The sequence below is a fragment of the Labeo rohita genome, chromosome 9 (genome assembly GCF_022985175.1).
Source record: "Labeo rohita strain BAU-BD-2019 chromosome 9, IGBB_LRoh.1.0, whole genome shotgun sequence".
Lineage (NCBI taxonomy): Eukaryota > Metazoa > Chordata > Actinopteri > Cypriniformes > Cyprinidae > Labeo > Labeo rohita.
The window spans coordinates 23368538-23385352 of record NC_066877.1 but is presented as its reverse complement, the minus strand read 5'-3'; the positions used below and the strand labels follow the sequence as shown (position 1 = coordinate 23385352).

At 35.8% G+C, this 16815-nt stretch overlaps 1 protein-coding gene across 5 annotated transcripts in view; it reads right to left on the bottom strand.

Moving 5' to 3' along the window:
- The window catches only part of si:ch211-269e2.1 (cohesin subunit SA-2), a 29644-nt gene extending 13211 nt beyond the window's left edge, over window positions 1-16433 (bottom strand). Inside the window, exons 1-31 of one of the 5 annotated variants that reach the window (XM_051119296.1) lie at window positions 16121-16433; window positions 15919-16037; window positions 15769-15830; window positions 15611-15678; window positions 15426-15528; window positions 13992-14110; window positions 13756-13901; window positions 12736-13678; window positions 12371-12473; window positions 11217-11296; window positions 10961-11045; window positions 10635-10799; window positions 9511-9607; window positions 9275-9351; window positions 9118-9189; window positions 8566-8770; window positions 8320-8471; window positions 7252-7325; window positions 7043-7166; window positions 6824-6919; window positions 5588-5667; window positions 5358-5465; window positions 5140-5257; window positions 3730-3847; window positions 3326-3429; window positions 3058-3150; window positions 2893-2979; window positions 2430-2630; window positions 2175-2251; window positions 889-976; window positions 725-805 (exon numbers count right to left, since the gene is read on the bottom strand). In XM_051119296.1, the coding sequence (XP_050975253.1) occupies window positions 725-805; window positions 889-976; window positions 2175-2251; window positions 2430-2630; window positions 2893-2979; window positions 3058-3150; window positions 3326-3429; window positions 3730-3847; window positions 5140-5257; window positions 5358-5465; window positions 5588-5667; window positions 6824-6919; window positions 7043-7166; window positions 7252-7325; window positions 8320-8471; window positions 8566-8770; window positions 9118-9189; window positions 9275-9351; window positions 9511-9607; window positions 10635-10799; window positions 10961-11045; window positions 11217-11257 (2343 nt within the window). In that variant the 5' untranslated portion in view covers window positions 11258-11296; window positions 12371-12473; window positions 12736-13678; ... (5 more) ...; window positions 15919-16037; window positions 16121-16433. Of the gene's footprint in view, window positions 1-724; window positions 806-888; window positions 977-2174; window positions 2252-2429; window positions 2631-2892; window positions 2980-3057; window positions 3151-3325; window positions 3430-3729; window positions 3848-5139; window positions 5258-5357; window positions 5466-5587; window positions 5668-6823; window positions 6920-7042; window positions 7167-7251; window positions 7326-8319; window positions 8472-8565; window positions 8771-9117; window positions 9190-9274; window positions 9352-9510; window positions 9608-10634; window positions 10800-10960; window positions 11046-11216; window positions 11297-12370; window positions 12474-12735; window positions 13679-13755; window positions 13902-13991; window positions 14111-15425; window positions 15529-15610; window positions 15679-15768; window positions 15834-15918; window positions 16038-16120 lie in introns of all 5 variants that reach the window. The other 4 variants (XM_051119297.1, XM_051119294.1, XM_051119293.1 and 1 more) reach the window with 4 other exon arrangements.
- Between the last annotated feature and the right edge of the window lie 382 nt (window positions 16434-16815).

Genomic DNA, 16815 nt, shown 5'->3' with positions numbered 1-16815 from the left:
CCGGATCGGTTCCTCCATGTCAATTCAGCTAAATGACTCTTTTGAATCGGACATACATCCCAATTTTATGCCGAACACGTCTTTTTTTCCCCTCTCACCTCGGGTCGCCATTGACATTAGAATTGCAGATTGAACCGAGCTGCCGCCTGGGCCAAAAATTGCCGCTGCGCTGTCAGTTATTGATGACGAGGCCAGAGGAGAATGCGGCCATTTCTGAGCCAGCACAGAGCGAAGCTTACCTACAGCAGTCTTAATGGCCACCAATATTTCACCGCATAAAGGTTAGAGGTGGGGAGATATGATTACCTCGTGCATTGCATGGAAACACAGGCCTAATAAGAAGCCGCGGTGAAACGTCCACACGAAAGCGCAACCATTACGCCCCCTACAATCCATCACCAGCACCTACTTTTCCTAAAGACTCACGATCAATCGCTTTCTATCACTTATTAAAATCTGCTGGACATAACCCTAGAGCCTCTTTGTTGATATTTGAAATGCAACGTGGCAGGTTTAAAGGACACAGCTCTTTGTGATGGATCATACAGCAACTCTGCAGACAGAGAGTCTTGCATGCCTAAAATGCTTGTTTAATTAATCACCCGAGGGAAAACTCTAACCTTACGTCTGTGCTTGTAGATATTACCATTCTAATCATGATCTCAGCCATTTATGACGGCAGTCACAATTCCATCAGAGTGGAAGAGAAAGGTAGATGGCTCACCCTGGAGGTCACACCTTCTCCAAAGGTGTTGAGCTTCCAAAGTATGCAGCAACACATGCAGCGCAGAGCTTCAGTTGTCAACTACAAGAAATACAGATTAGAGAGGCAAACCCTGTTTAAGGAATAAAGGAGCAGAGGGTTCAGTACAAGGCTAATAATGTTACCTCCATTGGAAGACCACCATGTTTAATCTCCACATCCAGGAGTCTGGTCTCCAGCTCATACAGGCTCCATTTAGACAGATCCTGAGCACTAGACAGATTTTATAAAGCACAAAAAATAAGAATAATACATTTAAATGGCATCATACAAATGATAAATTAAAGGGATAGTCCACCCAAAACTGAAAGTTCTGTTATTAATTACTCACCCTCATGTCGTTCCAAACCTGTAAGACCTTCGTTCATCTTCAGAATACAAATTAAGTTACTTTTGATGAAATCCGAGAGCCTGACCCTACATAGACAGCAACACAACTGACATGTTCAAGGCCCATAAAGGTAGTAAGGACATTGTTAAAATAGTCGATGTGACATCAGTGGTTCAACTGTAATATTATAATAGTCATTTTTGTTTTCTTTGGACTATTTTCACCATGTCATTACTACCTTTCTGGGCCTTGAATGTGGCAGTTGCATTGATGTCTATGAAGAGTCAGAAAACTCTCGGATTTCATCAAAAATATCTTAATCTGTGTTCCAAAGATTAACGAAGGTCTTACAGATTTGGAACAGCATGAAGGTGAGTAATTAATGACAGAATTTTGAGTGAATTAACCCTGTAATGGTGTAATTAAAAATATCTGTGCGTCTCAGTATCTTGGCAACATTTCCAGAATGTTCATGTAACCAAAGAAAAATGTTCTTAAAGCATAAAAATAATTACTTTTTGTATGTTTGTATAACTTTCAGAAAAAACGTTTTCAAAATGAAATGAAAATATAATAAAAACATTCTTAAAGTGCCCCTATTATGGATTTTTGAAAATTACCTTTCATGCAGTGTGTAACATAACATATTATTACTTGGAGTTATGATAAAGAATAGAGCAATATGCTGTGTACAAACTGCAATGCTTTATCAATACATTTCTGTGTTGGGCTAACACATATACCATGGCTGTTTGGGTGTTTAATGTAAGGGTGATAGGCATTCTGCTTCCAACATATGCTGCACGCAGCAGACCAATCACAACAGACTGGTCATCGGACCAATCCCCGCAGCTAAGCGTCACGCAAAGGAGGAAATTAATCATTGAGCGAAACGTTTAGGAGTCGTTGAGCAAATAAGGTAAAAATAAATGCAGTGTTTTCTGACCTTGCTTGCATGTCAACCTGTCGTTGGGGATTCCCAAAACCAAAATATGAACTTTTCATAATCCATAATAGGGGCACTTTGAAACATAGAATTGTTAGCAAGGATGTAAAAGACAGTCAAAGAAATACGCTTACATGTTGAATACATTAAGTTTCTTCAGTGTGGACAGAATTTCCAAAGTGTTGTCCTTGTTTGCATTGAAACAATCGTCCTGTACACGAAAGGAAGACATTTAATTAGCCTCCATTCTGCTGTGTAAGATACAGTCATAAATATATCATGAATCAACTTATTCATTACTGATGTCAAGATCCACTTAAAATATAGGTATCTGGTACAAGTTTGTAAAAGAACATCTAGAGTTTTTAATAGTCCATTGCTGTACTTACACTCAGTGATTCTCCTAACCGTGTGCCCAGTGTGTCTGTCCAGTGCTGGATGAGCCGGTCAAAGCTGGCCCGGGCCAGAGAATGCCAGGGAAAATCCTGAGCACAGAGGGTCTGGTAAGAACGGGCAGCCGTCTCCAGCAGCCCAGCATCTGTGTGACTGTTCACCGCAGCCTCCAACTCAGCCAGCAATGCCTGCACACACTGAACCAAAACACAACTATATTACAACAAGACAAGAAGTTCTCTAGAAAACCATACCAAATAATATGTAGACTTCAGAGGTGTTCAGAAAACCTTTTTTAAGAAATGAATATTTTTATTTAACAAGGACACATTAACTTGATCAAAAGTGACAGTAAAGAAATTTGTAATAAATGTTTCTTGAGCACTAAATCATATACACACACATGCATAAATAATACAGTGATGTCAATAGTGCATCAGATGACACACAAATACTCACCTGTGAGTTTTCATGATCACAGGTGTCCATTTGGAAATACTGAGGTATTTTTAGAAGAGAGGTCAGTTTTTCAGCATCCTCTGAGTACTACAGGATGAGACATTAAGTTAATTAACAAAGAAGCTGTTACGGTAAAAATAAACAGTGTGTGTATTTTTCTTTTACCTTGGTTAAAAGCTCAGGCAGCACTTTAATGAAGTGTTCAGTGAGTTTTGTGCAGTCATCAATTTGTGACTTTTTCTCTTTAGTACTTATCACCTAAATGAAAAACACAGATATGTAGCAACAAGTAACTGTAGCACAATATGATAGATGTGTCTGTAAGTGAACAGCTAGAGTATAAACATATAAAAATGAAATATATCTGACAGCCTTGTTAGATCAGAGTGCCATCTAATTAAATCTAAATGAAACATGCAGCAGGAAGTCTCACCTTTTTACCTGCCCCTCTCCCTGATACAGGAGGACCCTCTGCAGCCTGTCTCACTGACGCCAACACGAGCTCAATCACAAAGGCCTCCTCAGCACTGCTCAGAGCTGCAGTTGATACATGTCGCACAGCATAAAAGAAGATGTCAGCTTGTTCTCTCACAATGGAGTTTTGAAGAAAGGAGATAATGCTGAATGTAAATCTGTTTCTAGTAATTGTTAAAACACTATAGAGTGTTATCTATAATATTTAACTTACTGTAGTTTTTTGTATATAATTGCAAATCGTTTGTTAAAGAATGAAAAGTCTCTGCTAAGCTGTAATAAAAGCTACTGATAATGCAGCATTACAGTAAGGAAGCATACTGGAGTGTATATTGTAGTGTGTGCTAAAGTAGTAGTACTAGCCTTGTTCCTGACAGGATGTGTGAGGTAAGAGCAGTGAGGTAAGACCGGTCCAGTCCTTCAGCAGAGCTCCTGCACTGTCCCACAGACTATCCACGAGGTACAGCACATGCTTGTGCAGCTATGACACAAGGGAGAAAACCAAAATCATCACATTGGTCAGTCACATCACTGTCAGCATCACTGTCAAAAAGAATATCTTTTATTGCTTGGACAATTAATAAATACAAATTTAATTTATTAATATATTTTTTTCTGATTATTCAAATATCCTATTTAAAAATAGGAAAAACATATGCACTGTAGTTAAATGATTTTCTTGTTTGCATTTTATCTCATTTTAAAACCATGGAAATCAGCAGAATTAAATTAACACAAACTCTTATTTACGTAAGGTAAACATTCAAACAGGCTACTTGTTCAACTAGTAAAAATGGTTAGCTGTGCAAGCCCTAATTTACATTACCAGTCAAAAGTTTTTGAAGTTTTTGAAAATTTTTAAAGTCTCTTTTGCTCACCAAGCCTGCATTTATTTGATCCAAAGTACAGCAATTATACAGAACTATTTTTACTATTTAAAATAACTGTTTTCTATTTGAATATATTTTAAAATGTAATTTAGTCCTGTCATTTCACAGCTGATTTTTGCATTGTTACTCAAGTCACATGATCCAGAAATCATTCTGATATTCTGATTTGCTGCTCAAAAAACATTTATTAATATTATTGTGTTGAAAACAGCTGAGTAGAATTTTTTCAGGTTTCTTTGATAAATAGAAAGTTCAAAAGAACAGCAACTATCTGAAATAGAAATCTTTTACAACATTATAAATGTCTTTATCATCACTTTTAAACAATTTAAAGCATCCTTACTAAATAATCCTGAAAAAATTTTAGCTTTTAGCATTTAGCTTTGATCACAGGAATAAATTATATTTTAAAATATATTCAAATAGAAAGCAGTTACTTTAAATAGTAAAAATATTTCACAATATTACTGCTTTTGCTGTGTTTTGGATTAATGCGGGCTTGATTTTCAGAAGAGACTTCTTTAAAATACATGAAAAAAGAAAAAAACATAAATATTTCAAAACCATAATAAATGCCCATTTCAAAATTTTATGTGATTGTGTCATTAATGTAACAATTAAATGACCGCACAACCTAAATTTTTTTGACACAGGAGGCAATTTGTCTAGGAATTTTACATGGGTGTTGGGCTTGGAAATAATGCTTACATTTATTTTTTATTTTATTTAATTTTTTTACAGTTTACAATCGTATTTAATTGACAATTTTATTTTAAATTTAAATGCAGGTCTGCTCGCACCAGATCTTAGAGCACATGTACTACCCACAATATGTTATTTTTTAAGCATGGAACACACAAGTGCAAACTTGGAGTCACCATACCTCGCTTTCAGTGTGGAAGTGGATAAGGGCTCGGATTCTGGCTAAGACTAATTCTCTGTGTTTCTCCTGATCGGAAGCTTTGTCTCTGGGTCTTGATAATTCAGGGTTACTGAGCAGCCTAAGAGCAGAGAAATGACACCATGTTAGCAAATGAACTAAAGTAAGTAAATTACTTACAGCTACTTATATGTACATGTGGAACACAAATGAACACAGACCTATTATAGAGGAATTCACCCGCAGTGGTTGCTAGAGGTCTGTGGGAGCAGTACACAAATTGGAAGACGTTCTTGTGGTCATCAGGACTCAGAACATCCTCACAGGATCTGGTACAAAAGGGAACAATTTCAGCAATTACATGAGGAAGAGTCCAAAAGGAGAAGTCAAAGCATGGATGATCAAACTCTATGAGAAACAGTCAGCATGAGGAGCAAGGGGAGATACTTACTGAGAGATGACCATGAGCAATCTCATGGCCTGTATGGCCACTTCATGGTCTTTATCCAGAGTCATGGAAATCATCCGCTCCTTCAACAGAAACAGCATTCAAACGCTCATGTAAACACCTTTAACTACCCGCTATGGGTAGAGGACTTGAGATAAAGACCCACGATGCACTTAAACAGCTCTTTAAATCACGGTTGTGCTAATGCGCTTGCTGCCGTTAGTGAGGGTACGGTGAGGGTGGGGTCCTGTGGGAAGCTATCAGGACACTAAGCCCAAGGCAAAACCTGAGGGGCTTTCCAGCCTGTCAATCAGCAATCATACCCTCCTGCTGTCCCACTGCAGATTTACTGGACCTTAACTTAAAAACTGCCAAAGAAGCTTACGGGCTGCGTCCATTTGAGAAGTTTGGGCAAAACAGCAAGATCGTAGGAGTTTGAGGACAAACTTATAGCCAATAAACAACTCTCCATAAAGTAGTTTATTTTTCTACAGCAGTTGCTCTCAGGTACAGTTTGAGCTTAAAACCTCACTGTGTCCTAACCGGGTATGTGATAGACAGTAGTTGTGATAAAGTCTTGAGATTTCATTTCAAACTCCTACGATGGCAACAAGTGACACTTTTGTAAGCTGCTTGTTTTCTGTAGCATCATGATAAGTAGCTTCATCCACATTTTTAAATTCTGTCATTAATTACTCACCCTCATGTCATTCCAAACCCGTAAGACCTTTGTTTATTTTCAAAACACAAATTAAGATATTTTAATGAAATCCGATGAAATAGACAGCAACGCAACACATTCAAGGCCCATAAATGTAGTAAGGACATCAATAAAAGCGTCAGCGGCACTACACACGTCGTGTTACTCTCATAAATGTGTGTCAAAGACTGACAAGAAAGAAAAGAAATAAATAAAGAATAAACTTGTTATTTTTGTTTTCTTTGTGCACAAAATGTATTCTCATAGCTTCATAAAATTAAGGTTGAACCACTGATGTCACATGGAATTTTTTAATGACATTGTTACTACCTTTCTGGGCCTTGAACGTGTCAGTTGCGTTGCTGTCCAGGATCAGAAAGCTCTCGGATTTCATCAAAAATATCTTAATTTGTGTACCTAAGATGAACGAAGGTCTTACGGGTTTGGAACAACATGAGGGTGAGTAATTAATGACAGAATTTTCATTTTTGGGTGAACTATCCCTTTTAGTATCTTTGAGCCATGGAAGCAATTGTTACCTTAAACCTTATCGTGAAAAGGTCCATTTTGGAACAACTTTGATCTTGATAAAGTGCCTGCAGACCCAGCACACATTTCAGACGCACATCAGGTTGCTGTAGAATATTCAAAAAATAAAACAAGCAGTCAAACATCAACTCAACTCGTCTGACATGGGTAAACATCTAAACTTTTAAAAATAAATGGTTCTTTAAAAACTAGGCTATTGGCTCACCCACCTTGTCATGCATCATCCATCCTACGTACTTCAGATAGCTGTCGTTCAGAAACACTGAACTATACAGTTTCATCCACACCGTCAATTCCTCCATACAGATGGCCCTGATTTCAGGAATCACGTCTCTGGAAGTCACCACACAGTTATGATGGTACAAAGTTTTCTTCTCAAGGAAATGAGGGACATAAGTGTGGTTGAAATAAAGATTACCTGTATCTTTTCAGGAAGACTCCTTTGAATATGGCATCCATCATGTTCTCAATTTCAAATTTCCTGTCCTGTAACTGAGATATGAAAGTAATACATTCAGTTTGGTTATTCACAATCCTTGCCTTGTTCTCTGTATTTGTCTGATTTGCCATTTCCTGTACATCAACAATACCATTCAAAACTGAAATTGATCAAAAGTGAAGACATTTATAAAGATTTCTATTTTAAATAAAGAATGTTCTTTTGAATGTTCTATTCATCAAAGAATCCTAGAAAAAAATGTATCATGGTTTTCATAAAAATATTAAGCAGTACAATTGATTTCAATATCGATATTTCGATAATAAAAAGAAATGTTTCTTGAGCACCAAATCAGCATATTAGAATAATTTCTAAAAGATCATGTAATGATGAGGAGTGGAATAATGTCTGCTAAACATTTGGCTCACAACTTTTCTTTGTTAGACATCTGTATGTCTGTTTGAAATGTACATCAGGGACTGTCAGTGACACTGGACCACAAGACCAGTCATAAGTAGCACGGGTATATTTGTAGTAATAGCCAAAAATCATTAGGATATTAAGTAAAGTTCATGTTCCATTAAGATATTTTGTAAATTTCCTACCATAAATATATCAAAAATAATTTTTTGATTAGTAATATGCATTGCTAAGAACCTCATTTGGACAACTTTAAAAAATTTCTAAAAAAATTTTTTTGCACCCTCAGATTCCACATATTCAAATAGTTGTATCTCAGTGAAATATTGTCATATCCTAGAAAACCACACATCAATGGAAAGCTTATTTATTCAGCTTTTGATGTAATGATGTAATTAAAAAAAAAAATTACCCTTGTTACTGGTTTTGTGGTCCAGGGTCCAGGATCACATTTACAATGTGATTTAGACCATGTATTATATTACTGTAGTTATATTTACTCACCACAGCCATATTCATTCACACTTGGAGCTTGGCAAATGTTAATTTTAGGCCCTGACTATACTCCATAAAGAACTATGTATAGAAATGTGCACTCTGTAACCAGACATGATGTCACAGTCTAACCTCATTGATCTTTCTCTGGATCCTGTCCAGCCGCGGAGAAGCCCGTTTGCTGGCCATCTTGGCCAGCTCGACCTCGTACAGCCGCTGACTGTTATCGACACTGACAGTGAGGTTGAGAGCCACATTCACCAAAGCGCTGAGCAGCTTCACTGCTGCAGAGACACACACAACAGTGCAAAACATCAGCTTTTGAGATGTGTGTGTGTGATTCAGTTAAAAAGGAATTATTGATCAGGGGCGACTTACCTGCTAGCGTACAGGTGTGCCTGAAAGCGCGAACTCTGGAATCGGAGAGCTCCGTCAGCAGTGAAATGAGTGTATTCAAGAGGTAGCCGTCAAAGATTACACAGTTCTGACACTGGGCCACTAGCACAGATACGAACTCACAGAAGTGTGAGCGAAACCTCTTCCAGTATAGTCCAGACATAATGAGGGGATACTCGCCACTGTCCTAAGGAGAAAGGAGAGAGGATCAGACTAGAAAAATCGTTTTGATTTTAAATTGTGTTATACACTACTGTTTAAAGAAATTAATACTTTTATTTAGCAAGGACACATTAAATTGATCAAAAGTGACAGTAAAGACATAACAATAACAAATGTTCTTCTTCAGCACCAAAGCAGCATATTAGAGTGATTTCTAAAGGTTCATGTGACACTGAAGACTGGAGTAATGATGCTGAAAATTCAGCTTTGCGTCAAAGGACAATGATATTTTAAAGCACATTAAAATACACTGTTTAAATTTAAATTGCAATATTTCACAAAAAAAAATGCATAAAGTGCCCTTAACCGTACCATGTCAAGAGGCCACGTGACAGTTAAAATCCATGGAAATGCAAGAAACTTCTTGTATTGTAAGCCTGTGTCCTGCGATTTTGAAAAAGAACACACAAATCAGTAAGAGCAAGGGACACTGAAAAGCAATCAATTATGAGCATGCTGGATGTCTAACCTCATCCAGATCCTCCACCATTTTGCTCATGACATCAGTACCCTTTTTGCTCTGAAACATCTCTGCTGTAACCATCCCTACAAAAGCACAAATAGCATTGACAGCCTGAAATACAATATAAGTTACACACAAGCTTCAAAACAAAAACAACCCACTATAAATGAACTACTTATCTTAGTCAATACTGTTATGAAATATTTTGTTATGAAAGAGAGCACAGACATTGCAAAACTTGCCTTTGCATCCTGAACACTGGATAAAGAAGCTGATGAGATCGAGCAGTGCTGTGTCTCTGTCACCAGTATATGCGTCAATCCAGTCATCCACCACAGCCTATCACAAAACAAACCAAGCATCCATATAGTAAAGACCTGTTTAAATCTATATGACCTAAAAAGACCTTTGTGACCACAAGTTATAGTTGTTCATGAGTCCTTTGTTTGTCCTGAACAGTTAAACTGCCCGCTGTTCTTAAGAAAAATCCTTCAGGTACCACTAATTCTTTGGTTTTTCAGCATTTTTGTGTATTTGAACACTTTCCAACAATGACTGAATGATGTTGAGATCCATATTTTCACACTGAGGACAACTAAGGGACTCATATGCAACTATTACAGAAGGTTTAAATACTCATTGATGCTTCAGAAAGAAACAAAATGCATAAAGAGCCAGGGGTATAAACTTTTGAAGAGACTGAAGATGTGTGCATTTTTCCTATTTTGTCTAAATGTCTTTTTTTTCCCTTTAGTACTGCTCTTCAGAAGCTACAGAAGATACTTACACGTTTCCCAGACAACAAAATAAGTTAAATAAAAATAAATAAATAAATAAATAAATAAATGCAATCTGGATCATCAGTGAGTGTTTCAACCTTCTGAGTCCCTTAATTGTCTTCAGTGTGAAAAGATGGATCTCAAAATCATACAGTCATTGTTGGAAAGGGTTCAAATTCACAAAAATGCTGAAAAACCAAAGAATTTGTGGGACGTGAAGGATTTTTCTGAAGAGCAGCGGGCAGTTCAACTGTTCAGGACAAACAAGTGACTCATGAACAACTATCATGGGCTAAAAAAAAAAACAGATGTGGATCATTCAGGTAACAACACATTATTAAAAATCAAGTGTATGTAAACTTTTGAACGAGGTCATTTTTATAAATTCAACTATTATTTTCTCTTGTGGACTTTATGTAAACATCTTTTATGTGAAATATCTTATTCAGGTTCGTACTAAATAAAACATAACAAATATGCATTTTGTATGACCTGTCTTATTTGGATAAAATAATTAACATTTTGCATATTCTGCAAGGTGTATGTAAACTTTTGACCTCAACTGTATCTGATAATGCTGGATGTACCTGCATGGCGCTCCTGCCCATGCTGACCACCTCAAACAGTGTGACAGCTTCCACGTCTCCATTTTTGAGCTGTTCGTTCTCTGCTCTGCCCAGGCTGCCATTACTGCTCTTTGAATGCTTTCGTTTAGCATTCTCAGAGCATTCCCGGGCTTTCCTCTTTCCTCTCTGCACCCAACAAAATATACTTAGAAATGTTTTTACAGTTAATCTTATAAGAAGTCTGTTGTACTGTAATAAAAGTCTATGAGACGTAACCTATTGTTAGTTTTTTTTTTTTTACAGCATTGTGGTTTTGGTTTTTGAGAGAGAGGAGTGACAGCTCTTACCACAGTCTTCTGTCGGTTTTCATTTCTCTCACTTGAGACGTGATGCACCGATGCACAGGAAGAGACATCAACTACTGAGTTCTCTCTGAAAACAGGACGCACAGACAGTTGTTTACAAAAGCTGTATACAAAGCACACCTTGAATTATAAAATGTAATTAAATTGGCAGATTTCAAAATAAGCCTGCATAAAGTCTAAAACTGTACTGAGTGTGTTTTATGATGAAAATGCTGAGGTAGTTTGTCAGGGTTCTCACTTTTGCACCGATCTGGACAGTAAAGTTGGCTCTGCTATCATCTCTCTCAGATCATAGCTGGACTAGAAACTGATGCTCTTCTGAAATGCAACAAAAGCAAATCAATTGTGACCCTGGACCACGAAACCAGTCATAAGGGTCAATTGTTTGGAACTGAGAATTATACATGAATAAATAAGCTTTCCATTGATGTATGGTTTATGATAGGACACTATTTGGCAGAGATACAACTATTTAAACATCTGCAATCTGAGGTTACAAAAAAAATCTAAATATTGAGAAAATCACCTTTAAAGTTTTCCAATTAAAGTCGTTAGCAATGCATATTACTAATCAAAAATTACGTTTTGATATATTTATGGTAGGAAATATCTTCATAGAACATGATTTTTACTTAATATCCTAATGATTCTTGACATAAAAGAAAAATCAGTCATTTTGACCTATACAATGTATTTTTGGCTATTGCTACAAATATACCTGAGCTACTTATGACTGGTCCAGGGTCACAATTTACAAAGGTTAATAATAAAAATTTAATTGAGTATCATGTTAGTACTAGTACTAATGTTCATATATCATTGACAATAACTCTGTTAATATTTGTTAGACACCAAATATCAAATATAAGTACAAATACGTTGTTATATGCAATTTACAATAAAACATAACAATATGCATCACATTCCTTTGCATTTTATTTATACAATTTACTTCACACCAAACAAACAAGGTCTAAAATATTGGCTTTGGTATTTTGTTACTCACTTTTCAAGGATATATTGTGTTTTGGCTTCTATCATTAATATAAAACAATATTTCAAAGCAATACTTCTTTATATATTGCTGTAATGTTGGTAATGCTACTTGTTTTCATACATTTTATATTCACAGAAACTACATCAATAGATTAAAATATTTAAGAGCTCTTGTTGCAGTTGTTTTCCGTGATTTTTCAACAATCTGCACAAAATCATTTAGTAAATTCAAATTAGTCAAATGTTTGTTAAAATATTTAAATCAAAAACATTTCGCTTCCACTTTAACTCAAATCACGTCTCTTAATGTAGAATTTTAAGGTACAGTTTGGATGCAGACGTAAAAAAATAAACTCAGGAAACACACATACACAAAAACATGAGGTGACAACTGACCTAATCTTGGATGCCATTGGCTGAGACGCACGTCAACAAACCAAAACCAAAAATCTGATTGGCTAGTTTGAGTGTCAATCAGAATTCTTCCATTTCTGTGTTACTGTGCCATATTGAAACAAAAGCCTCTTATGAGAACCTGCAGTTTCATTCATCTGCATTTGTGAACGGAGTCGATGCATTAACAAAACTGTCCGGTTAATAACAAGGCTCGCATGCCACTAAGTTTATTATTTAAACTAAAAAGCACAGAAAGGACAATCGGAATATAGTGCATACTGACATCTCGGCTTTATTACAGACCCACTGGTATACATATAGATCAAGATAATGCAAAAACGCGAACACAGCTTAATGAATCTTACCAGCGACAGCCGTCATCTTGATTGGAGGATTAATGTAAACTGCACGTATAGATTTGGCTACTCCCAGTTCAACATAGCCGCGTGCACGTCAACGAGAACGCGCTGTACGTCTGACGTAAGCCCATGGGAGGTATATTACATAATTTGAGAATAATCAGTTCTCCAGCAATACTGCTTCTACAAATAGCAAGCTTAATTTGTACAGCATTTTTCATAAATACTGCTTAAAGTCAATGTATAGGTTTTAAATGTATCCAAAATATTTTAAGGATAACATCATGAAGCTACAATGTTCAATCATTGAATATAATAAATAAATTCTAATATGTAATAAATAATAAATTCACAAATTTAAAATGCATTCGCTTCTCCAATCAAGATGACATGTTTGAGTTTATTCTGCAACAATGACTGAGTAACTGTACATTAGAAGGATGGAGACATGAAATCACATGTGTTGTGCTGATGAACAATGCTAGCACCATCATGTACAGAATGGAAAGAACATGTGCAACAGTCATTTCAAGTATACAGATGCATTATAAAATACATTATTGCACAGGGTTTTTTCTAAGAAACAATTGTCTTAATATATGAAATCTCAGAAATCATAAGCCAACAACGCTAAAAAATATCTAAAATGGTTCAAATAAAGTCATAAGTGGTAGTACTCAAAATGTAAACATTTGTCTTGAAATACTTCTGGATCACATTATCACAGTTCTATCTGTGGTGTATACAGACGAATAAATCAAAAGACACACAAAATAACATTTTCAAGGGAATCACTTCATTCCGTGACAATTTCTCACTATCCAGGCACTGTAGATCCAGCTGTTACGAGAGGTTAGAGACAAACTCCATGACTGGATTGAGGTCTTCGGTGAGCTCTTCTGATAGTGACAGTACCGTTGATATCACGTTTTGTGTTAACTCTGACACCCTGTGAAAAGTATGTTCATTAATTATTCTGGATTACTAATGGCTGACTCTAATACATGGAAATTTAACCACTCTCACCAGCTCACGTGATGGGCTGGCAACTGAGGATCCAGCTTGGACCCTTCCTCTGTCGAAAGAGACATCTTCAGCTGCTTGAAATTGGCCTCAATGTCCTTTCTTATGATGGATAATGGCAAAACATCTTTGAGAGAGTTTAGGACTTGCTGTAACAGAAACAAACACATGTGAATGATATACAGAACCAAACTTTTTATGGAAAAAATATTACTGAAAACAAAGTCAAACAAACTCACATAAATTGCTGACAGCTGATGTGCAATGTACTTATGACTGCCCAGATGCTTCACATCTTCATCTAACTGCTGACTGAGAACCAGCAGCTGGTTCAGCCTCCCAATATGTGGAAAATAAGCTGGAATGAACATTTCCCAATGAAACTGATTATTCAGATACGCTTCATTAAAGAACACGCTTGTAAAGGTGTTAAAAAAAACCTTCCGGTGTTCTAGCACTTTTTAACGTAGTATACACACTATCACTTTTTAGTGTAAATGTAGCATTAATGCATTAAGAATAAAAAAAATATTTTTAATAACATATTTTTACCTTAACTAGCAAAAGATTTTCTGAAGCATTCTGTGTTGTCTTTTATTATTTCTCAGTTTTAATTTGCATTTTATATATACTAATTTTATTTGTATTATCATAGATATCTATGATTATCATTATCAAGATTTTTATTAAAGGAGATTTATGTTTTTTAAAGAAGTCTCTTCTGCTCACAATGCTCACATTTGATCCATAGTACAGCAAAACAGTAAAATTGTAAAATATTTCTACTATTTAAAATTTGTGTTTTCTATTTGAATATATTTTAAAATGCAATTTATTCCTGTGATTTCAAAGCTGAGTTTTTAGCATCATTACTCCAGTCCACATGTAAGCTGCTCAAAAAACATTATTATTATGTTGAAAACAGCTGAGTAGAATTTTTTCAGGTTTCTTTGATTAATAGAAAGTTCAGAAGAAATTTTGTAATATTTTAAATATCTTTATCATCACTTTTGATCAATTTAAAGCATCCTTGCTAAATAAAGGTATTAATTTCTATAATCTCTTTCCCACACCCAAAAAATAAATAAATAAATTATACTGGCTCCAAGCTCTGAATGGTATAGTGTATAATATTACAAAAGCTTTTTATTTTTAGATAAATGCTGATTTTTTAATCTTTCTATTCATCAAAGAATCCTGAAAAAAATTACTCAACTGTTTTAAATATTAATAATAATAATAATAATAATAATAATAATTGTTTCACAGTAATAAATGAATAATAAATAATAATTATAAATAATACATTTTAAAATATATTCAAATGGAAAGCAGTTATTTTAAATAGTAAAAATATTTTTTCTGTACTTTGGATCAAATGAACGCAAGCTTGATGAGCAGATAAGACTTATTTAAAAAACTCTAAAAATCTTACTGTTCAAAAACTGTAATTTTTAATTTGTTATATTTTGGCATTTTTACTTGTTTTCATGTGGCATGCTTCGTAGTTACTGCATAATACTTTGAGCTGCATTTCTTGAAAAAAGGTGCTATTCAGATTAAATGTATTATTATTTATTGTTAACCAGGTTGTGTCTCGACATGTGCGGTGAATGTTACCACACCCTATTCCAAGCTAATTACCATTCGCCCCATTTATTCTGTGGTCTCACCATCTGAAGGTGGTCTTTCCAACATGTCAATAGGGCTGCCGTGTATCATATAAACTTCCACACGAGGAAATAGACTGGACAATCCTACAACATCCAAATACTCCTAAAGAAATGGAAATAAACGCGAACACATCACCAAAAATTAAAACTGGTTTACAGTGAATGATTAATTGGTGATTAGCTACCTCAAGCTGAAGCAACGGCTCATTGAGATGTTCAAGGCACTGGTTCATCTGAAATATTATCTCAGCTCCTATAAACAGAACCAAATACAGAGGTTGTGCTTACATTTGATAGCAATTACCAATTTTGCTAATATATGGTATATTTGTCTTAAGCTTACCTTGTTTTTGAAAACACTCAGACTCCTTCAGGACTTGTGTCCTGTTTAAGCTGCTCCTGAAACTGCTAATTCAGATTAGATATTTGAATGAGACAAACACAGGAGTATTTTCAGTGTTCACAGATCTGAGTATCAGTGTAAGTGTCTCACCTGATGGACCTGAGCTCTGATCAGTAGGTCCAACTGGCTGCAGAGACACAGCATCTCCAGTGCCACCTGCTCGCTGCTCAGGTGGATGGGCATCAGGGGCTTCCTCACGCACAGCTCAACTGTAAATATGAAATAATTGAGAAATAAAACACGAATGTGTTTATATTCAGTCATGCAACTATTATTGAAGAGATCGCATTACCTTTGAAATGTGGACTGTAAGAACACGGTTTGCAAAGCGGATCCGTAAAACTCACAGCTGCCATTGTCACCGTAATAATCCCACCGGTGACACAGATTCATATAATTAATAATGAATTTATTGGGTTACTCATCCATTAATGGCGTTTGTCACTCTCATTGCAAAGGGGTTTTTCAGTGGTCATCTTCTCTAATGGTGTTCATTCACACAGCGGCATGAGATGTAAATAAAAGGCGTGGTCAAATCTGGTAAACGACGAGAAACCACGAAACGTATCGGTGTTCTTTCAATCTGCATTGAACTACCTGCCATAGAAATAGAATACAGTGGGTAGAATGGATATTTTTTTAAGTCACAAGCGTCTGAGTGGGCGGAGCTTCGTGGCCCTGGCGTAGAATCTAATTAGTCAGGTACGGTGAGTCAATTATTTTTTTTTTATTTGAACTTTCACATTTTACATTTTCAATACATTTGCTTTTAACGTTTCATTGTTATATTATTTAGGCAGGTTTACAAATAGATAGTGATGCAGCCCATACAGAATTGCCATGAGGTGTTCGTTACTTTTCTGTGCGCTGTTGAGGATGGACCAATCACAGTTGTTAGATGAGGATTTCTGAGGTGAAATGTGACCCTGGACCACAAAACCAGTCATAAGGAGCACAAGTATATTTGTAGCAATAGCCAAAAATACA